This window comes from Eulemur rufifrons, chromosome 8 (assembly GCF_041146395.1).
Source record: "Eulemur rufifrons isolate Redbay chromosome 8, OSU_ERuf_1, whole genome shotgun sequence".
NCBI lineage: Eukaryota > Metazoa > Chordata > Mammalia > Primates > Lemuridae > Eulemur > Eulemur rufifrons.
Genome location: NC_090990.1, coordinates 74,189,941 through 74,212,742, shown reverse-complemented (window position 1 = coordinate 74,212,742; position 22,802 = coordinate 74,189,941). Strand labels below are relative to the sequence as shown.

The 22,802-nt window shown below is 35.9% G+C and overlaps 1 protein-coding gene across 2 annotated transcripts; it reads left to right on the top strand.

Moving 5' to 3' along the window:
* Positions 1–523: 523 nt before the first annotated feature.
* On the top strand, positions 524–17,858 carry GCLM (glutamate-cysteine ligase modifier subunit). Of its 2 annotated transcripts, XM_069478232.1 has the most exons (7): positions 524–1,016; positions 5,303–5,368; positions 6,592–6,676; positions 9,722–9,781; positions 10,730–10,932; positions 12,003–12,117; positions 16,448–17,858. In XM_069478232.1, the coding sequence occupies exons 1-7, from the start codon at positions 891–893 to the stop codon at positions 16,615–16,617; spliced, it is 825 nt and encodes a 274-aa protein (XP_069334333.1). In that variant the 5' UTR covers positions 524–890; the 3' UTR covers positions 16,618–17,858. The 2 variants fall into 2 exon arrangements, with proteins under 2 accessions (XP_069334333.1, XP_069334334.1); XM_069478233.1 differs by lacking the exon at positions 5,303–5,368.
* The last annotated feature ends 4,944 nt before the right edge of the window (positions 17,859–22,802 follow it).

The following is a 22,802-nucleotide window of genomic DNA, read 5'->3' as shown; positions in this document are numbered from 1 at the left end:
CTGGAGCCCATTCTAGTAAGTGAAGTATCACAAGAATGGAAAAACAAGCACCACATGTACGCACTATCAAATTGGTATTAACTGATCAACACTTAAGTGCATATATAGTAATAACATTCACTGGGTGTCGGGCAGGTGGTGGGGGGAGGGGATGCATGTATACACACACCTAATGGGTGCAGTGCGCTTGAAACTCTGACTCGGGTGGGGCAAAGGCAATCTATGTAACCTAAACATTTGTACCCCCCGTAATATGCTGAAATTAAAAATAAAAAAAAAGAGGTGTGTGAGAAAACCGGCAGCGTGACGGACATTGGCTGAGAAGCTAGACGGAGAGCGCCAGTAGACGGCCCGAGGCCGAGGCGGAGGCGGCAGCGGCCGGCGAGCAGTCCGCTGACCGCCAGGGGGAGCCCTGGGGCGCGCTGCCTTCCCCGCACCGCCCCGCTCTGTCGGTCCGCGCGCCAGCCCGCCGTCCGCCGCCACGCCCGCGACAGGCCGAGGGCCAGTCACCCGCGGGCCGGCATCCCGCAGCCCCTTGGCGCCCCGCCCCTGCCCCGCCGCGGGACGAATAACGGTTACGAAGCACTTTCTCGGCCACGGATTTCTGCTTAGTCATTGTCTTCCAGGAAACAGCTCCCTCAGTTTGGAGTCAACTCCCCGCGGCGGCCGCAGTAGCCGAGCCGCAGCCAGCAGCGCCTCCCTCCCCGGCTGCCGCTCCGCTGCCGTCCGGCCTCTCTCGGGCCCGAGCGCAGGCCGGGCTCCAGGCGCGAGGAGTCGGCAGCCTCGCGCTCGCCTCTCCGCCTCCCTCGGGCCTCGGGCACCGAGTCCTGTAGGGCGGCCGCCTTCCCGCCCGCCCCGTAGCCGCTTGGCCCCCTCGGGCGGCCGCTGCCATGGGCACCGACAGCCGCGCGGCCGGGGCGCTCCTGGCGCGGGCCAGCACCCTGCACCTGCAGACCGGGAACCTGCTGAACTGGGGCCGCCTGCGGAAGAAGTGCCCTTCCACGCACAGCGAGGAGGTGAGCGCGGCGAGCGTCGCCCGCGGAGACGCAGGGCTCCCGGGGCAGGCCGCGGGCCCGGCCAGGCGGCTCCGAGAGGGCGGAAGCGCCGGCGGGCCGGGGTGGGTGGCAGGGCTCTGGGCGTCCGCGGAGGCGCGCACCTGGGCTCTGCCCGCGGGAGGATGCTGGGGCTGGTGTCGGCGCCACCTCTGGTCCAGACCCGCAGCTGGGGGCAACGTGCCTTAAAAACTTAACGGAGGCAACTGCGCACCAAGTGACGTTTCTATCAGTGCTTACCGTCGATAGCATAACTCTTGAATGTGTTGGGTCCCTCTTCCTGGCACCGGATCAGAGAGGGCCAGTACACAGCTCAGTCCCTCTTCCCGTCTCTCATCCTTCCCCCACCTTGTCCCGGTAAAGGAATATTTCAGAGATTAGCCTTTGTAGTATTCGTAATATGCTTAACTTTTAGAATGTTGACATTAGTTTCTCTATTGCCATGAGGCAAATGAGTAAACGCTCGAATTTGGTTTTGAAGTAAGGTATATATATTTTTTTCTGGAAATTGATCTGCCTCATTTTATTCACCTAAAGACTAATCACTAAATACTCGAGGGATGGATACCCTAAATACCCTGACTTGATCATTACACGTTCAATGCATGTAACAAAGTATCACATGACTATGTACAAACATTATATATCAATAAAAAATAACTTAAAAAACTGGGAGGAAAAGACTAATCACTAATTGGAGGTGGCAGAGATTAATCTGGAATTTTACACTTGTTAAATACTTTTTGCTGGCCATTCCTAATCAGATAGTCATCCACTGACTGTGCAAGTTGTGCATATTGGTGGTATGGGACACTTTTAGTAATTAAAAAATAGTAAAACCTTTTTAGGAGCTATGTGACTTTGAAAAAGTTACTTTTTCTGTTTACATAGTTTTAAAGTTGGGTAATAATACCTTCATCAGGTTGTTGTGAGAATTAAGAAATAATATATGGTCTACCGCCATACCACCCTGAAGGTGCCTGATCTCGTCTGATCTCGGAAGCTAAGCAGGGTCAGGCCTGGTTAGTAATTTTTAAATTTTAAAATTAAAAATTAAAAAAAAGAATATATGAAAGTGTTCACCATACAGGCATTTATCTCCCTATTAGCTGGTTTCATTAGAAAGATAAAGGAAATCTTAATTAAAAGAAAAATACTTTCCTAAACTATGTCATATTATGATGTTATCAGATGTGCTCCTGGGCAGTTTCTGCTCTCCTATGTGAGATGTTGGTGGTAGACTATGCAGCAGCACATGACATCCTTCTGAGTATGGCTGGACCTGTGCCGAGGCCTGGTACTGGGAGTCAGTGCCCATCAAGAGATGAGAATGCTTGATTAACAAATCTGAATCCATACCATATTCAGTATTCAGGTTCCAGCTCAGTGTGTTTTGTTCTGTTTAAACCACCACTTTGACTATTTCTCCCGAAGATAAATATTTCTGTATTTGGTATATAAACCCTTAATTTCTTCCAGCATTGATAATGATTGTTCAGTACAGCATTTTGCATGTATATTGGTATCGGCAAAGTTTTCTCTCTTATCTCACTAGAACACACTCTAAAAATGGTAACTTTCAGAGTTTTTGACTACACAGTGAGAACTGCTTTTTACAATCCAGTTCATGTTTAAATGTATATATATAGTGTATCTGAAACACAGGTTTCATGAAAAGATATTAACCCTTATTACGTACTGTGTATTCTGATTTTTTCTATCTTATTTTAATTCTTAAAAATTTAGTATCTTAATGCACTGAGTCATACCCCACAGTTTGAAAAACATTGTTCAGAGGACTAATTCTGGTTTTTATTTAGGGTGCTTCGTAAGAGTAGGACAAAAGTAAAGAAACTGGAAAACATTTGAGAAAAACTTGAAGGAATGGCATCATATTATAGAGAAACTATGACTGCTTAGTTAGAGTGGGCGAGGCATGCTTTGTTCCTGCATAAAGAACTTTGTAACAACCAGAGCCCCAAATTGGGATGTGCTGCTTAAAGTCCCAGCCTCATCGATGAGATTAAAGTAACTGAATAAGTCAGTCATTATTGAGAAAATCTACAACTTAGGTAGAGAGTTCAGTTAAATTTCTTAAAAGGTCTCTTGTAGTTCTAATTTTTGTGTGTGTGACCTTCGCCCACATACTTTGTTTCACTGTTTTTTAAGTGGGTGGGACTGTTTTGCTCAGTTCTTTGTTATAAAGGTGTTTGACCAGTTGGATCATGGTATTTTTAAAACTCTTATATTAATAAAACTCCAGATATAATGATACACTAAATTATGGTGATACTTATCTTTGGTGATATTATGTGTGTATGATAAGAATGAAGAGAACAGAGAGCAAAAAAGTACAAAGTTAATGTTCAGTCAGTGTACAGTAGATAACATGTAATTTACAAGATTAAAAATCAAGTTTGTGATAAAGTCAATGAATTTCTCATTTAATTATAACATTAGACTGTTCTATGATTTATCCTGACATTTTGCAGAATCCAAGATTAATTAAAGAAATGGTTTCAAGAAAGGGGTGAATAGTCTGAAAATATTTTTATCTTCCTGGATTGAGAAATTCGTCAGGAAAGCCTTAAGAATACCAATAAGCTGTCCTTCCAGAGGGAAATTTCTTAGAATTCTGCTGTGATTTAAGCCAAAGCACTTATGATAGAATTGTTAACCTCTAGTTGGTTCTGCTTCCTCAATTTTTACTAATTTTTAAGAGAATATTGACTTTTAATTCTGCCTAGAATTATCAACTGATTTTAATCTACTGACTTAAATTTGATTATAAATGTACTTTGTAGAAAGATAGAGACCTTATAACTTGAATCCAAGTGGGTTATTGTGGATAGCACATAAATAGTTGTTGTGAATTATAAATCTTAACATAAATGGCTCTGTGCCCTTAAGTTGATAAACTAGTCCCTTGTAATCTGTACTGAGATATAAGCAGTAAAGTGCTTGTATCAGTTTTTTTCAATTTGGTCTCTGTTGTTGCTATTAGGAAAGTGCTTTTACAATTCAGCAGCTGGCTTCTAGTTAATCATTTCTTTTTTTCATTGATTGCTCACAGAATGCAAAACATTGTGCCCTGATTGTCTATAAGGCAGTGATTTCAAATGCTAGTGTTGGCCCATTAGTGGTCATAAATCAGTTTAGTGAACATGGAGCAGTATATTTTTTTCTAATTAATAAAATAGAAGCCTTTTGGGAGGGTGGGAGGAGGATGATGAGGGATAAAAATGTACCTATTGGGTACAATGTACACTACTCCAGTGATGGGACACTAAAAGCCCTGACTTCTGCATTATACAATTCATCAATGTAGCAAAAACACTTGTACTGCCTTAATATTTGGAAAAAAAAGAAAAAGAAGATTGGCATGTAGTGAGCATAAATACTGTTTTGTGAATTTTTTTGTCCCATCCTATGTCTATAGACCCTTGCTTACTATGTGAATGTATGTCTTACTTTGGACCACTATCAAATAAGTTTGAAATACACTGACATAAGAGATACAAAGATGAATAAACTAATGAATTTACAACATACTTTATAATGTTAGTTTAGTTTTGTTTAAGAAAACACTGAAAACAGGTTATAAGCATATGCCTAAGTGTTAGGAAATGAATTATGGACTATCCTTACACAAGGGTCTATCCTGGTGGTTCTCAGACTTTAATTAGTACATAGTGATTACTTGGGATGCTTGTTAAAGTTCTGGCTCCTCTTGGAGAGTGACTCAGCAGATCTAAGATTGGGCTCAGGTTCTAAATTTTTATTAAAACAGCACAGGTGAATCTGATAAAGGAGTTCCTCTGGCCACCATAATTCTCTAATCTGTTTGTCTTTGAGGAATGTAGCATAGTGGTTAATGTGAATTCTAGTCAGGTGGCCTGGGCTTGAATCCAAGTTCCTCTGTAAACCTTATTCTTTAAAAAATGTTTTGTTTCTTTATGAATGGTTTTACGTTCCAAAAGTTTATTTAAATCTTCATTGATACAAAAACATTTTAAAAATAATTAGACTACTGCTTTAGATCAAGAAAATTTGAAAAATAAGAGTAGGATAAAAATAGGTCTGTATTTATCTATGTTGAAGGAAACAAAAACCTTGTAGAATTAAAATTGGGTTTGTATGGTATTTCGTATTGATATCTTTTTTTTCCTGCTTATCAAACTAATACATTCTTACTGTAGAAGTACATAGTGTATGGAGTTTAACAGTTTCAAAATGCATTCCTTTTGCAGCTTCGAGATTGTATCCAAAAGACCTTGAATGAGTGGAGTTCCCAAATTAGCCCGGATTTGGTCAGGGTAAGTGAAATGTGACTACAGAAATCGTGCAGGTCAAAAGGGAAGTGAAGTAATAAGCAGGAAGTTAATTTCCACAGTTTTGTGAGGGAAGTCAAATAAGCAGTTAGCCATAAAACTCTCTGTGGTGAATTTGCTGAGTTGTCAGTCTGATCCATAAGGCGTAAGCATAAAATGGAAAATCTGGATTCAGTAGTCAACTCTTTAACTAGACAAGATACTAGGATTCTTGTGCTTAATTCCCACCACAGTTTCCTCACCATCAGTGTTTTATTCCAGTTTATTTTTGGTGTAGTCGAAAGCAATCTACCAACAAAAACTGTTTGATAATCATTCTTCTACTAGACCAAAAATGATTATCAAACAGTTTTGATTGGTAGATTGTTTTAGTAGACTATCACCCTAGCAATATAGTCACTAGACATTTTTAAAATGTCAGGTATTCATTATCCTCATAAATTATTCATTAAATGCATTGGAATGGCTTTTGCTTTTTTCTGTTGTACTCAGAAAAAAAATGTTTTGGCTTAAAATGCTTATGATTACAAAACTAACCGTACTATTATCAGATGATCCAGCAATCATACTCTTTGGTGTCTGCCCAAAGGAGCTAAAAAAACTCAATGTCCACACAAAAACCTGTACACAGATGTTTATAGCAGCCTTATTCATAACTGCTAAAATTTGGAAGCAACCAAGATGTCCTTTAGTGGGTGAATAGATAAATAAACTGTGGTACCTCCAAACAATGAACTATTATTCAATGCTGAAACGAAATGAGCTATCAAGCCATAAAAAGACATGGTGGAAACTTAAATGCATATTACTAAGTGAAAGAAGCCAATCTGAAAAAGCTACATACTGTATGGTTCTGACTATTTGATGTTTTGGAAAAAGCAAAACTACAGGGACAGTAAAAAGGTAGCGGTTGCCAGGGCTTAGAAGGGAGAGAGGGAGGGATGAATAGGCAGAGCACAGGGGATTTTTATGGCACTGAAATTACTCTGAATGATACTTGTGAAGCCTATCCAGACCTCAGGAAAAGAACTGTGTTGTCTTATGGGTTATCTGTTTCCATTTTTTTTTTCTTTTTTTTTTCTTTACACTGCCTAACAGAACAGGTATGAGGGTTCTCTGTTTCTAGAGGGTGTTATGGGTAATAGAAAATTTTATAATCAGAAACAGTACTTTTATATTTACAATAAACATTACATGTTTATTTATAGGAGTTTCCAGATGTCTTGGAATGCACTGTATCTCATGCAGTGGAAAAGATAAATCCTGATGAAAGAGAAGAAATGAAAGTTTCTGGTAAAGTCCAGCCTTTACAATTCATTTTGTTATATAGTGGAAGTGATAGTGAGGTTTTATTAGCCATGGGAATAAGCTTTTCTTTGCTTCTGGTAGTGCTTGACTCAGACACTAAGTGTGGGACATAAACAGATTCTTTTTTAACATAATTTTATTGTCAACTCTAAGAGGGAGTTATAGGAGGTCGATGCTGGCTACTTCAGTGGAGTCAGAATAGAACTTGAACTTGCTGTTCTTCACGATGTTCTCATGTCATGTCATGTAATTTATGTGTCAGATTTCAGAGCAGTAGAAAGATTAAGGTGGAGGAAATGGAAAGGGTAAAGGGAAGGCTTAGGAGCAGTGTCTACCCAAAGCAAACATAAAGCCTCCCTTTCTGGTGGGACTGGTAAGCAGTGACTGAGGTCACCTGGGAGTGTAGAAAGAAGTTTGGGCAAAAGTGGCATGGAGAGAAAGGCAAGACATATATAACTCCCATTCAGCATATATAGTGAGTGAGTACTGCATTCCAGAAACTGTATTAGGCTCTAAGAATACATAAATGAAAAGATATACTGCTCCTGCCCTCACCTTACAATCAGCATAGCATAGTCATTAAAAGCTTGAGCTTGACTAGATTGAAATTCCTGGGTGCGCAAATTACTGGCTGGTCTAATCTTGGGCTAACAAAGAATTTAATCTGAGCCTCAGTTTTCTCATCTATAACATGGGGGTGTATCTGTTTCTCAGGTTTCTTTGTAAATTGGATGAAATAACAAAAGAAGCACTTAGCACAGTGCTTGCCACAAAGGAAGTGCTAGGTAGCTGTCATTTATTTATTACCATGTTGTTATTGTGATTGTGCTATTTTATTATTATTATTGAGATAGTAATCCTAAATTACATGTAAGATCAGATAGGGTATTATCTTTTGATTCTAATAATAATAACTATCATTTATTGAGTCTTGCTTTGTGCCAGGCACTGTACTTGGTACTTTATGGTTATATTTCCTCATATAATTCTCAAAACAATCCCACAAAGTAGGTCTATTTCTCATTGCACTAGTGACATTTAATAACTTGAAAGTTGTCATACAGCCAGTAAGTGGTTATACCAGGAATCTGTCCCAGTATGCCTGACTCCAAAACCGATTTCTTTCTGTTAATTTCATATTGCTGTTTGTGTTAGAAAGGAAGTAAAAGCAACATTCTTTCTGTGGTTGATTATAATTCATCATAATGTAAATCCATCTTAGAGCTCTTAGAAATTGTCCTCAGTTCCTATAGGGCTTGAGATTTTTGATAGGTTTCAAAATTCTCTCCTTATGAAGAAGTTTCCTCTAGCCACCTATCCTAAAATGCCTCATCTCTCAGAGAGAGCAGGCCATTTCAGAGGGTACAAATTCATGGATGGAAGAATAGTGGTGGGGAGGGTTTTCAGAGTTTAATGGGAGCTAGGGTTGGACCAAAGTGGTGAATATTGACTCTTCTCTGGTAGGGGAGCTGTGATGGCTTTTCAATAAGAGGAGTAACATGAGGAAAGCAATTTCTTTTAGAAAGATTATCTAGCAGTAGAAAGAAAGGGACACATACAAGAAACATTATATAAGAAAATGTGTTGCATATGTTGAATGCCAGGTACTTTACATAAGGGTACACATAAGGCCATTTTATTAGCCCTATTTCTCTAAATGCCCCTTTCTGATTTTTTCTTTTCTTGCTCTCCTACTACTCCATCTGTTTATTTGAGTAAATTTAGATTTTGAACAGTGAGTTTACATGAAGGAAATATGTGCATACAAAGTTGAGTTTAAATCAAGCCCAAGCCTCAATCTTGTAAATACAGAAAACTACTCAACAATACCCGGTAACCAAAGAAATGTCAATTACTGTGGCCCTAGGTAGGCATATATTGTATCTACCAAATTAAAAAAAAATTTTTAAATAATAGCATCCTATATTGTTAGGAGAGATTTTTAACTGTTGGTGGTCTGATAAATTGGTACATATATCTTTTATAAAGTAGAAGATAAATAAAGTATAACAACTCACACAAAAAAGTTATATCTTTTGACCCATAATCACATTTCTGACAGTTCATCCTTGGGAAATGATTCAGTGTAAAGTTGAACAAAAAGTTACCAAGATGTTCGTTTTACCATTATGTGTCATAACAGAAAACTGGAACTACCACTGGAACATTTACTAACCTAAATGTTCAATATGCAGGAACTCATATAGTAAATTATGTCCTATCAAAATTACAGAATAATGTTCAATCATTAAAAATGAGTATGTAAAATTATACATTAAAAACATAGAATACATTCAAGGCCACTCTTGAGTGAAAAAAACATAGAATATACAAAAATCTAAACAGTAATTACCTTGGGTGATGAGACTGTTGTCAGTTCTTTTTGGTCTTTCTACTTTCATAGGTTTTCCTCATTTCTAGAGTAAGCACATGACCATTATGATAAAAAATTTTAAGATAACTAAATACTATATATAAATATATAAAAAATATTTATTACATAAATGTAAACCAAATAGAAGTAGAAACAATGTTATGTTCTGCTTCATATGACCAAAAACTGGGAAGTAATGTCTAAAAATGAAAATGATTGTATTAGGAAGGTGGAATTGTGGATTTTTTTTTCAGTTTTCCTCTCATTATAGCCTTTTACCTTTAGTCTTTGTATAGATTTTGGTTTATTGGAAAAGGTACACAATATGCTCCATTAATGTTTAATTCATAAAAATATATATTTCCAGTAAATTTAAGCCCCTATATTTATCTGACCTGCCTTCTAATAAATGGGAAATTAATATTTGCTTTTTGTTTTGACAAACATATTTGTTGGGAACTAGCATATAATTTAAAAATTACAATGGAAGTATACTTTTGTGTTTTAAAATGAAAATTTTAAAAATTATGTGACTAGGAAAGGAAAAATTCATTCAGGATTATCTGTCATCTTAGTATTATGGCAGTATTAATGCTAGCATATAGTAAAATGTATACCCAAATGTAGTAATCAGTTTTGTTTTCTTTGTTAACCAGCAAAACTGTTCATTGTAGGATCAAACTCTTCATCATCAACTAAAAATGCTGTTGACATGGGTAAGCAAAAATTTAATTTTTTATCTTAATAGTGGACTTTAAATTAGTGTAGGTATATAACTTGTGTTCAGGTCCAGGTAAAAAGCAAATGAGCTGATTCCAATTTTACCTGTTAAAGTTCTAGCCAAATTTCTTAAGGCTTCTCTAGAATCATACTGACTTACGTAAGGTCATATTTTGATATATAAGAGGAATGTAGAGGATGTAACGTAATTAAATGTTAACTATCTGTTTAGGGATAGATGTTCTCCTTAATCATATTCTTAGCCCTTTTAGTACTATAGCAAAAACAACAGCAGCAACAAAATCCAAGTATTTTATCTCTATTTTCAGCACTTGATTAGGTTATTGTGGTATTACAGTTATTCAATCCTTTTTTTAAACTTTCTTTGAGCATTTATAAATGTTCAAAACTTAATTGGTTCTTTACTATAACTGTAGAATAACCAATAATAATTTAAAATATGCTCTTAAATTGTTTTATAGAAATTAAGAAATTATCTACCTCCATAAATATAGATTAAGACCATAAATTCAGTTTTTCAGAGTCTCAGCCTTATTCTTTGCTATGACTACCAGTTATAGAATATGTGGTCAAAATTCTTGTGTATCTACTAGTGAGCAAGTGGAATCCTGTTCCCCAGAAAGAAGAGCCTGTAGTAGTTGTGAGCATCCTAGGAAGAATGCAGGTCAGAGAATCCCACTTGATCTTCCCCTCAGAGCAAGTAGGTGAATGGGCACTTACACGTTTTCAAAAGCTGGAAATGGTCTAAATGAAAGGTAAATTAAGAAATTATCAGTTATTTAGAAAACTAGTGAACGATATGGACAGAATTCAGTGGGATACTTTGAGGACATTAGAAATATTTGCTTTTTTGCACATTGATAACCATGTGAATAAAAAAAAAAAAGAGACAAACATCCTCTTTGTGTTTTCCTTCCCATCAGCCTGTTCAGTCCTTGGAGTAGCACAGCTAGATTCTGTGATCATTGCTTCACCTCCTATTGAAGATGGAGTTAATCTTTCCTTGGAGCATTTACAGCCTTACTGGGAAGAATTAGAAAACCTGGTTCAGAGCAAAAAGATTGTTGCTATAGGTACCTCCGATCTGGACAAAACACAGTTGGAGCAGCTCTATCAGTGGGCACAGGTAAAGGATGGCTAGATCCTGAGCATTCGGGGAGGAGCCTGCCCTTTTCAGTCTTTGCTGCATATTGTTGAGCGTTCTGCACATAGTAGAACCCCTCACTGAGGGGTGACTCTTCCAAATGTGGGAGGTTTTTGGTTTTTTGTGGGGGAAGTTTTGAGGCAGGTTTTATCTAAATCATTAGGGTTTGGGTTTTTTTTTTTTTTTTTCATTTCTGTCTAATTGAACTGAATATTAATCCCAGTTAAAATGAGTGACAGAAACATTAGGAAATGTGTGTTGAAGCATTTATAGCCAACTAAATTAAGGCCATTTCCTTCAGTTTTACTTATGTGCTGAAAATACTACATTTTTCTTTAGGTATTATTAGACTGTGGCTCTAATTTCCTAAGTAAAGGAATATTATATATAACAAATATTTTGCTAACTATTATTCAAAAATATCTGAGACTCTCAGTTCAAACAACTTGATATGGAGTGAGTGTCATAAATTAACCACTCCCACCCTCTGGTCTAATAACCTACAAAATTATTTAGGAAGTTAAAATACTAAAAACTAGTATTTTATCTTTACTTTCCATATTTTTCTTTATTCCTTTTCCTTCATCCTCAGCCTTCTCTTCTTTAGAGCTTTCAGAGCTTCTCATGGACAGAAAGACCTTAGAGAAAGTGTTGCCCCTTCTCCCTTTGACTTGGTGATAGCTAGAATGTGGCCAAGAAACTCCTGGAGAGACTTAAATAATTCAGAATGTATGTATATAAATTAACTGTCCAGCTGTTGGAAGTTTTCAGTTCTTCCCTTTCAAAATTTGTCTGATTACTAGCCATATTTTATATTTTAACATTAAATGTACTTGTATTTGATCCTCTACCTTTAAGAGCTATTCCCTCCGTAGCTGAAACCATCAAACTTAGAATCACGTTTATTTCCTAGGCAGATGTATTAGATTGTTAAATGGTCCATTTTATAAACTTTAAGAACCATAGAATGTGATTTTTCATATATTCTAAAAGTAAGTCCTTTTATTGCTTATTGCTTTCTACTTTCTATATTATACTTACTTTACTTCTAGGTAAAACCAAATAGTAACCAAGTTAATCTTGCCTCCTGCTGTGTGATGCCCCCTGATTTGACTGCATTTGCTAAACAATTTGACATACAGCTATTGACTCATAATGATCCAAAAGGTAAGAGTGGTGTTTTCATTATGGAGATTGATCATGAGCTTTTGTCTTACAAAAAGCTAGTTTTTGAAATTGACTTTTAAGTGTGTGCAGTGATAAATGTACAGTGTTATTTAGAATTATTCTTAATGGTTAGTTCAAAACACTTATGCCTTTATTTTTAGAAAGTTTTATTTTATCTTTGTACCGAGTGGGGGGGAAAGTGAAAGGATCATTTCCTGAACCGCTTTTATATCTGTTGAGGTTCACAAATATTAAACTACAAAGAAAAGATCTTTTGAGACATTCTAAATAATAATATATATAATCTTGTCTAGTACAGCAAAGATGGGACCAAAGGGCCACTTAATTTTAAAGGATAAATATCTAGAAAAAGAGGCACATACAATTTAATTCAAAACATGAAAAGTGTCTTAGGTTAGATAATTAATGAGGTGTTTTTTTAATCATTACTATCAAGATACATGTTTAGTGTTAATGAGAAACATTATTTGATTAATGAGAATGGCTTGCCTGCTTTCTGTAGAATAATTTTTTATCAACATTTTACAAGTTAACTAGATAGGCTAGAAAGAAAATGTTTAAAATAACTTGTAAAGATAAGTATTTCAGAGAGCCTGTGTATTTACTATTTTTGTTATAAGTGAGGAGTCTTGTGACAGTTTTAAGTCTCTATGACATTTTTAGAGAGATTCTGTTTTAATATTGAAGGAAATTATATTTCATAGATGATTCCTAGAGAAAAAAATTCAGTTTTTACTTCTATTTTTTTATGTCTAAAAATATGACAGATTGGTGGGTTGATTCAATTTGCTCATTTTTAGAATGCTATTAATAACCTAGTAAGACTTCATACTATTTATTAGCAGTCTACTCCATTCTCATTTTTTAACTGTTTCATCAGAAGTGGAGGAGGCAGAGGAGGAAGAGTTTTAATTACTATTCCTTCAATACCATGCATCATGCCAAATACCTCAGAGAGATTAACTGTAATCCTCACAACAGCTGAAACTAGACATTTTATTGATGAGGAAATAGAGCCTGAGAGTTTAAGAAATTAGCCAAGTTCACCCAGCTGACATGGGGCAAAGTGTGACTTAGACCTAGGTCCTGGATGATTCTTGAGCCTTTGCCACTATCCTGAACTATCCCTTTGATTTGAAACATTCGTATTGTAGTATTTCAGTCTTAAACCTTTATCTATTTCCATTTAAATGATACCAGAATAAGATATGGTGACTTTTGCCTCCTCAGTAGAGTTTTCACAAGCAAGTTTTAAAAAAAAAAAAAAGTCATTTTAGTGAAAATCTAACAAAGAATTTCTTTAATTTATTCTAAAATATAAGCCATTTAAATTTTACCTTTCCATATGTTTGCAGTTATCATGTATCTGCTTGCTTTGGGGGAGGCTCTTCTAACAGTAATTGTTAACAACAGCCGATGATCCCAGCCTGTACCCCCTTCTACTTCTAATTGAAAAAACTCTATCCTTTTGCCAGTGGGAAAGGAAATAAGAAAAGACTAAGGTGTCTACTATTTTGTTTCCATGTATCCAAATGTTGACATTTAGATTATGTGCTAATACATCATTGTTATGACAATATATATTGCATATATGTATATGAGGAGAGAGATTTAATCCTTTTTTATATGGTTTTGTATTGCTGACATAATTTGATACTTGGTTGTCCTTTTAATTTTTATTCTAAACCTTTTGGATCCTGCAGATACCATTAGTGAATCTTCAGATACTTTAATCTATAATGAAGCAATTCTACATTTAATTTGTTGTGTTTACTGACTAAAGAGTTAACATACTCTGGGAGGCCGAGGTGGGCGGATCGTTTGAGCTCAGGAGTTCGAGACCAGCCTGAGCAAGAGCGAGACCCCATCTCTACTAAAAATAGAAAGAAATTATATGGACAGCTAAAAATATATATAGAAAAAATTAGCCGGGCATGGTGGCGCATGCCTGTAGTCCCAGCTACTCGGGAGGCTGAGACAGGAGGATCGCTCGAGCTCAGGAGTTTGAGGTTGCTGTGAGCTAGGCTGACGCCACGGCACTCACTCTAGCCTGGGCAACAGAGTGAGACACTGTCTCAAAAAAAAAAAAAAAAGTTAACATAGTTGAATTTTAAAAGTATGTAGTTATTAAATAGCTTAGTTCTCTAATTTTGTGTCAAACTTTTTATTTTTAAGCAACCAAATTGTAAAACATTTAACTCTACTTGTCATCTAAAATAGAATTTTGTTTATAAGTCCCCTGAAGGTCTACTGCTATTCTGAAATTACCCTTATTCCTCAGCTGGGTTTATTTTCCATTACCCTTTGTCCTAGAAGTTGTAGTAACAGTTTAGCTACAGTCATTGTAAAATCATAAAGTAGGTGATCCTGACTTTAGAACTTTTCTTTTTTATTTGCTTTACCCCTCCCCCCACTCCCATTAAATCTAATCTTTGTTATACCTCATTCCCTCAGGGTTCTCTTCTCTGCTAGATAATCTGATAAGCAAATCCATATTTTTGTTACTTTTCCCAGGAAACATTTGCATCCTATTGATGAAAACTAACATTTACTAGCTGTGTGACCTTGGGCAAGTTACCTAACCTCTCTGCCGCAGTTTCCCCCTATAAGGGGAATGATAGTAGCTATCTTATAGGGTTAACATGTAGATTAAATGAGTTAACACATGTAAAGTATTCAGAAAAGTGCTTAGCACGTAATAATAGCTATCATTTACTGACGGTTTACTGTTAATGCTGTTCAGGTATCACAACAGTTCACTTGGGAGTAGTCAGGTCCTTTAGCACTCCCAAATCCTGCTGTGTAGATGGTCACGTAATCCCTACCTGTAGGTTGATTTTGACCCTGGTGGAATCTTTTCCATATTGATTGATTCATTCAACAGACATTTGAGCACCATATGCCAGGCATTGTTCTGGGTACTAGAGATAAAGGACCAAGTCAGACAAATGCCAACCCTCATGGAATTTGTATTCTAATGGGAGGAGACAGACAGTAAAATAAATGTTATATATGATAAGTGGTAGTATATGCTATGGAGAAAAGTTGGCTGAGGGACAAAAAGAGCTTCCAGGTTAGGAGTTGTTTTATGTGGGACTGTCAGGGAGGCCTGTCTGCTAAGGTAATGTTACTCAGACACCTGCAAGAAGGGAGTGAGCCATGTGGATATCTGGAAGCAGAGAGTTCAGGGAAGAGGGAGCAGCTGATTCAGAGGCCCCAAGGTGTGAATGTGCTTGAGGTTTTCAAGATATAGCAAGGAGACCAGTGTGGCCGGAAAAGAGGTAGTGAGGAGGGGAGTGGTAGGTTATGGCATCAGAATGGTCGTAGAGGGTTGGACATAAACTTGGAATTCGAAAATAACAAGTTCATCAAAAAAAGTGCAAATTAAAAGATAGCCATTGGCAAAGATTTTTTTAATGATTGCTGGTGCTCATGAGGATATGATAAGATTGGCACTCTCACATTGTCAACCTCTGGTGGAAGTATAAAGTACAGCCTTTCTGGAAAGCAGTTGGTCAGATACTATGTGTCAACCCTTAAGAATGGACTGGTACTTACTTGGGACCTTCATTCCATAGCCAGGCATGCATTTTAAGGATGTTCATCATATCATTATCCTTATTAGCAAAATATTAGGAAAAACCTAAATGTTTTGACCAACAGTAAGGAAATGTATAAATTATGATATCTTTATTAATATAGTATTTGAGGGATTACTAAAAATGATGTTTTTCACAGGATAATTACATGGGAAAATATTCACAATATTAAGTGGAAAAATCAGTAAATTAGGCTGTAATTACAGTATGATTTCTAGTTTTGTAGGCTTTGGATATAAGATATATACAGATGTAATATGTGGATATACATATGAATATAAGATATATACAGCTATGTGGAGATAAATACATACACAGAAAAAAATTGTAAAGGAAATACATGGCAGTGGAAATGGTATGTTGTCTCTGATTGATAGAATTTTGACTTTTCTTCCTTCTTTTTACTTTCCTATGTTTTCCGTGAATGTGCATTAGAATCACCTGGAGGTGTTCAGAAAATACAGATGTCTAGCAGCCTCCACTCCCCGGAAGATAGGAATTAAATAGGCTGGAATGCAGGTGTAAATACTTTATTTAAAGAACTGCCTGGGAGCGTCTAATATTCTGGTTCAGATTTACAGCACACATGAAGTATATTTTATCTTCAGTTTTGAGGTGTTTCTTTTGTTGTGTTAAATGGTTACCTACATAGTAAAGTGATTTTGTTTCTGAATTTAACATTTTGGTGTTTTGTTTCTTGTTTGTTTTAGAACTGCTTTCTGAAGCAAGTTTCCAAGAAGCTCTTCAGGAAAGCATCCCTGATATTCAAGCACACGAGTGGGTGCCACTGTGGCTACTGAGATATTCAGTCATCGTGAAAAGTAGAGGAATTATCAAATCAAAAGGCTACATTTTACAAGCTAAAAGAAGGGGTTCTTAACTATGACTTAGGATCATAACCTGCTGACCTGTATTTTTCTTGAATATAAGATAAAAATGAAATGTGTAAAAATCTAGTTACTGCCTGTAAATGGTATCATTAAGGCAGATGCAGATATTCCTTTTTTTTTTTTTGAGGCAGATATTCTTTAGTTATATTTGACAGTATGTTGTCTGTCGAGTTTTGAATATTTCTCTTGCCTCCATATCAGTCCACTCACATGAACCACTATATTGTTTTCATTAAACTATTGTTTTCTAATTGAAATTGTCTATAAAGAAAATACTTGCAATATATTTTCCTTTATTTTTATGACTAATAGAAATCAAGAAATTTGTTGTTAGATATATTTTGGCCTAGGTATCAGGGTAATGTATATACATATTTTTTATTTCCCAAAAAATTCATTAATTGCTTCTTACTCTACAGAATAACTAAGCAATTTAATTACAATTTGTTAAAACTGAAATACAATACTGGAAGATATTTTTCCTGTCATCGATAAAATAATTATATCTCAGAGTAACTGGAGTGGCTAGAATTGACTCGTAGTGTAAATAAAATTCATTCTTCAATACATGAATGGAAACTTAAATCTTTTTTATGTGTCCTTGCTTGTAGTTTAGCTATAATGATTTAACCATGTATTCTTGTGCTTTATTTTCTGTTCTTATTACTTATAAAGACAAACCAAAGGAAATCTGAAAAGATTAGAAGCTTTGAAGTTATTGTTCGAGGGTTTTATAAAAGTAACTACTGTTACCTTCAGATTCTTTAAATTCTTGATCTATCCTTAGTACATTGCTACTCATTCAGTAATATTCAATAAGTATTGAACACACATGTGCCTGGCATAATGGGCTCTGGAGAGAGGATGGGGCACAGAGCCAGGATTAAGAATCAGCTGAGTAAAATATGTGATATTTGTTTCCCATTGATCACTGATGAGGAGGAACTAGAAACAGGAAAAGGGGTTTTAAAAAAATCTTTAATTTAGGGCCAATATTGTCTGTTTAGACAACTTTGTTTGAGATATGATCTTAACTATTTTAAAGCAGAACAATATAATCAAAACTTTAGATCTAGAAGAGACTATAGGTCATTTAGTATAATTGCTTATTAGTCTAAGAACCAGAAAATTGAAAATAAATAAAGCTGTGACCTTTGACACATCCTATAGATCTCCTTAATTCTATAAATTTGTAACTCTCAAAGAGTTGAAAAGTTCTTTAAAAATCTATTGTATCTCAATATTTTTAAACAATGGGTCTATATAAAACTAATTTTGCTCAAGTTTTCTCAACTTAGGAAAAAGAACTATGATTCTATATTCAAAATAAATACAGTAGACCCTTTTCCTTAGTAAGATTTTGTGGTTTGCTGGTTGGATAATTTGATCACTGAAATTATGTGAAAATAGGTGATTTACCTGCTAAAACTTTTAGACATTGAGCTACTTAAGCCTTCTAGCTTTTTTTATGTAATGTTAGTAAATATACATAGTTAACTTTCAAATTTGGAAACGTATAACATTTTTTCATGTAACAAATGTTTAAACCAATGTTATTTTATTTCAAATCTATACAGTGAACTGTCCAAGATATTGTAAGTGGGAACTTTAATATCACATTTATTGCTTTTTAAAACCCTGGACTTATAAAAAATGGATTGTTTGAAGGGTTATTTTGAAAGTGGGGAAAAAAAATGTTGCTAATGTATCCAAACTTCAGGAACTTTTTTGTGACCTTCCTCCCACCCCCAATTCTTCACAAAGCAGCAAGATTATAGATTCATTTTGTGAAGGGGATCATGTATGAAACTTTTTAATGAATTTTTTTGTTTCACTTCTGTACTCTGAATTTCTGTTATTGAACAACCTTTTTTAAAAAACTGATTTTTTAAGGCTTTATAATTTTCCAAGCTGATGTTCACATCTTTTTTCTTAAACTATCAGAATATAGTGAATACTTTTCAAATATTTAAGGACTTAAATGTTTTAAAAGCCATAAAGAGTGGTAATACTACCAAATAATTGCTTAAAATTGAATGCTAAGTTATCAATAGTTTATGTAACATATATGTTTTCTGAGGAGATACAAATCCACTGACCCAAGGTAGAAAGAGTTTATATAATTGGTTTTTTTCCCAGTAAATACAAAAAGAAGCTATAGCTTATTACATTTCTAAAATACTTTGGAGCCTTACTTTAACACAGTGTACTGTAACTTGTAATTTGTTCTGAGTCTATCTTAAATTCCCATCCAAAAAACTGTAGTCACCAGAAAGAACAAGATGCCTTATAAAATATATTCATGTGGCGTGAATTCCAAAGACTACAGTTGTGTCCCAGTACATTAATAGAGTATCCATTTAGGGATGGCCATAGCCAGAACTTGAATCACAAATAATAGCTAATAATTTTTCAGTTCTCTGACAAGATCATTTGGACAGGTAGGTGTAAAATGGAAAATAAAAAGTTATTCTGTTTTGCACTAATGGTTCACACTTTATGAGAGCCAAGTAGTAATTAAAATTATGATCTTAATTTTCAGTCATAAAAGGTTTAAGGCTTATTTAATTATGTATCTTTCTATAAGATTTTCTTTCTAGATTTTTCACCCAGTATTTTTAATATTTGGGAATGTAAGTAATTGATATATTTAGGATACATTGGCTGACAGTTCATCTTTCTGCTAGATGTACATTTAGAGAAATGTGAAGCTGTTTTAATGAAGATTTAAGCCATTTGTGTCATTTGTTTTCATAGTCAAATACACTAACTTACGATTATGAACCTATTTTTTTCATCAGCTTTCTAATGTACCAGAACTTAAAACTGTCTTTTTCCTGTAAAGTTGGTAATGGGATATATCAGTTTTATTTTTGAAAAATATGTAACATGACTTTCATTAATATTTTTATAGTTTTCAGAATCGGTAATATACTTAGGAAGGGAAAATGTTTTAAATAGATAATTCTACTTTTTTATGGGTCTGTAGTGGTATACTATAAAATAAAAGCAAAATATAATAATTTTTAATTTTACCTATATTATGAACTTAAAGTGTGAGTTGTATATTTTTAAATTGAGTTATTTCAATAGTTGGAAGCATCCTGGAGCATTATATTGATTATGAACTATTTGAACTCAAACTGAGTATGATTTGAAAATAAATTAGTAACTTCTAAATACCCAAGGTATAAAGCTATTTATGGATTCATTCATTCAACAGATATTTATTGGATGCCTTCTATGTGCTAGGCACTGTGCAAAGTGCTGATAGACCCAGATGAAAAATAATTCCTGTCTTCAAGGAGCATATAGAATATTTGGGGAAGAAAGAGAGATCTGTATATGAATAAGAGAAATAAAAGGCTGCATCTGTTAATGATGAAGTGATGGGAAGGACTGGGGGCATGTGGAAGGAAGTGGGGCTGGGTAGCAGGGTAAGGACAAGAAAGGCTTCCCTGAAGAAACTAGCTTTAGAGTAGGGTCAGAGGACAAGATGCAGTGGGCATCCCGGGCAGAGCCTCTTATTTGTAAATATGCTTTTATTGAATGATGAAGCATTTAATATGTAAACTTCAGAAATTCAATAAAAACACCTTTAAAGGCTTATTTTTATCAGGCAGAATGGAATGGCTTCCATTGAGACAAGAGTAAGTTTGGAAAAGTCCCATTTTATAAAAGAGACTGAACTTGCCCAACTCCCCTAAATATTAATTAGAACACGGCCGTATATAGTTCTGTTTCCAGAGAAGGCAAACGTTTAATGTGTTTCCTGAGCAATGACTAAATGTGTAAAATGTCAGAAAAGATTTTGACGTGTCTATTTGCCCATTGTTTTAAGGTTCATGTTTTACAGTTAGCATTACTTATTTTGATTGAGCTCTTTTCCCTGTTTCTTTGCTCACTGTTGATTCTTGCATACTGCTCCTTTTAAGTTCATTTCTTGCTTAAGTATGTCCTTAGTAATTCTTTACCAAAGGGTTTTGGGTAAACTTTCTAGGTCCTGTTTGTGCTCACTTGTGCGCGCGCGCGCGCTCTCTCTCTCTCTCTCTCTCTCTCTCTCCATATATATATATATATATGTATGTAATTTTTTTTTTCATAGAGAGGTCTTGCCATGTTGCCAGGCTGGATGGAGTGCAGTGGCTATTCACAGTTGCAATCATGGTGCCTTACAGCCTCAAACTCCTGGGCTCAAGCGATCCTTTTGCTTTAGCCTCCTGAGTAGCTGGGATTACGTGCACCTGCCCCCATGTGCAGCTTATTATGCACTCAAATGATCATTTGACATTATGAAATACTAAGTGCCCAAATACTCATAATAGCTGAAAGCTGGAAACCAAATTATCAACAGTTGAATGGATAAATCAATTGTATAGTCATACAATGGGATACCAATGTAGTACTGGTATACACAGTAACAGATGAATTGCAGAAATACGCTGAGTGAAAGAAGCTAGACACAAAAGAGTACATACTGTATTATTTCTTTTACATGAAATTTTAGGAGAGACAAAAAAAGTCAACCAGACACAGCAATAGGTAAGTCAGGACTGCAGTCCCACCTGAAGGCTGGATTGAGAGGGTCGGTTTGTTTCCAACCTCTCATGTGGTTGTTGGCAGGACTCAGTTCCTTGCCACAAGGTCCTCTCCATACGGCAGCTTCAACATGCAACTAGCTTCCTACAGACTGAATGGTTGAGAGAGAGCAAGATGGAAGCCAGTCTTTTTTAACTTAATCTTGAAAGTGACATGCATCATTTTTGTCATATTCTTTTCATTATAAGTCATTAGGTCCAGCCCACATTCAAGGGTTTAAAGACCAGGAGATAGAATCACTGGGGACCATCTTACAGGTCAATTTAAATGTAATATTTTGTATGTGTCAATGCAGAATGACCACAAGCAGTATGTAGTTTTGAAACGCTCATGCACCAAAATGGTCATTTTTTGGTTAATACCCAAAATTCCAGAGGGAGATTTGAAACTTCAGTCTAAGGATTTAATTAGTAAAATAGAGACTATCCAGGGAGAGTTACTCTTTGGGCCTGAATAATAGTATCATTAACCCTTGAACAACATTGGGGGTAGGTATGCTGACCCCCTGTGCAGTTGAAAATCTGCAGATAAGTTTTGACACCCCAAAAACTTTACTAATAGCCTACTCTTGACCAGAAGCTTTACTGATAACAATGATTAACACATATTTTGTATGTTGTATGTATTATACACTGTATTCTTACAATAAAGTATGCTAGAGGAAAGAATGTTATTAAGAAAATCATAAGGAAAACATATTTACTATCAAGTGGAAGTGGATCATCATAAAAATCTTTATCCTCCTAGTCTTCATATGGAATAGGCTGAGGAGGAGGGGTTGGCCTTGCTGACTCAGGAGTGGCCGAGGCAGATAAAAATCTGTGTATACATGGACCTGAGCTGTTCAAACTTGTGTTCAAGGGTCAACTGTACTATGTTCTTATATTTGCCCCAAATCCACTTGGGGTAAAGAAGAGAGGCAACTAATAGGGCAATCCTGGTAAACCCACATAAAACAAAAACACGTTTTTGCCTGTGGTCAGACCTGTTGATAGACCAGCTCAGTTTTCTTGTATTACGGTACTGACATTTTAATTTTAGTATTTTATGTTTGTTTCTTAATGGTAAATATTTGAGTTGTTTTTTTTTTTTCTTTTTTTTACTTGAAAGGGGCCATGCTTGCAAGTCAATATTACACACTGAATGATTTTTTAATATTCTTTCCAATTTCCTACACCCACCTCTGTCATCTTCATTTCCATTTTCATGCACTTGCTCAAGTTAAAGTTGTCATAGAGATTAAATGAGTGAATACACGTAAAACACTTAGAAGAGTATCCAGCAGATAATAAGTGCTCAAAACTATTATGATTGATGCTGTTGTTCTCTGCTGCTTTGATCTTCACTACCCACCTCCAGATGGTTCACTTTCCTTCCTCTACACCATTTATCTCTTCAAATCTAGCCTGTTTTCTGTGTCTTACATAGTCTCAACTGCTACTTGACCCTACAGTTTTGCTCCGTACCACATTCCCCACAAGAGTTGCTGTAAACCTTTTCCATTCTTCTGAGACGAATCACCTTCTACTTAAAGAGAAGACTATCTCTACGAAATCCCCTCCTCTTTTCTTCTCTC

Coding starts and splice junctions, on each gene's coding strand:
- GCLM (XM_069478232.1), top strand. CDS start 891: ATGGGCACCGACAGCCGCGCGGCCGGGGCGCTCCTGGCGCGGGCCAGC. Junction 1,017..5,302: donor CTTCCACGCACAGCGAGGAG/GTGAGCGCGGCG, acceptor TTCCTTTTGCAG/CTTCGAGATTGTATCCAAAA. Junction 10,933..12,002: donor AGCTCTATCAGTGGGCACAG/GTAAAGGATGGC, acceptor CTTTACTTCTAG/GTAAAACCAAATAGTAACCA.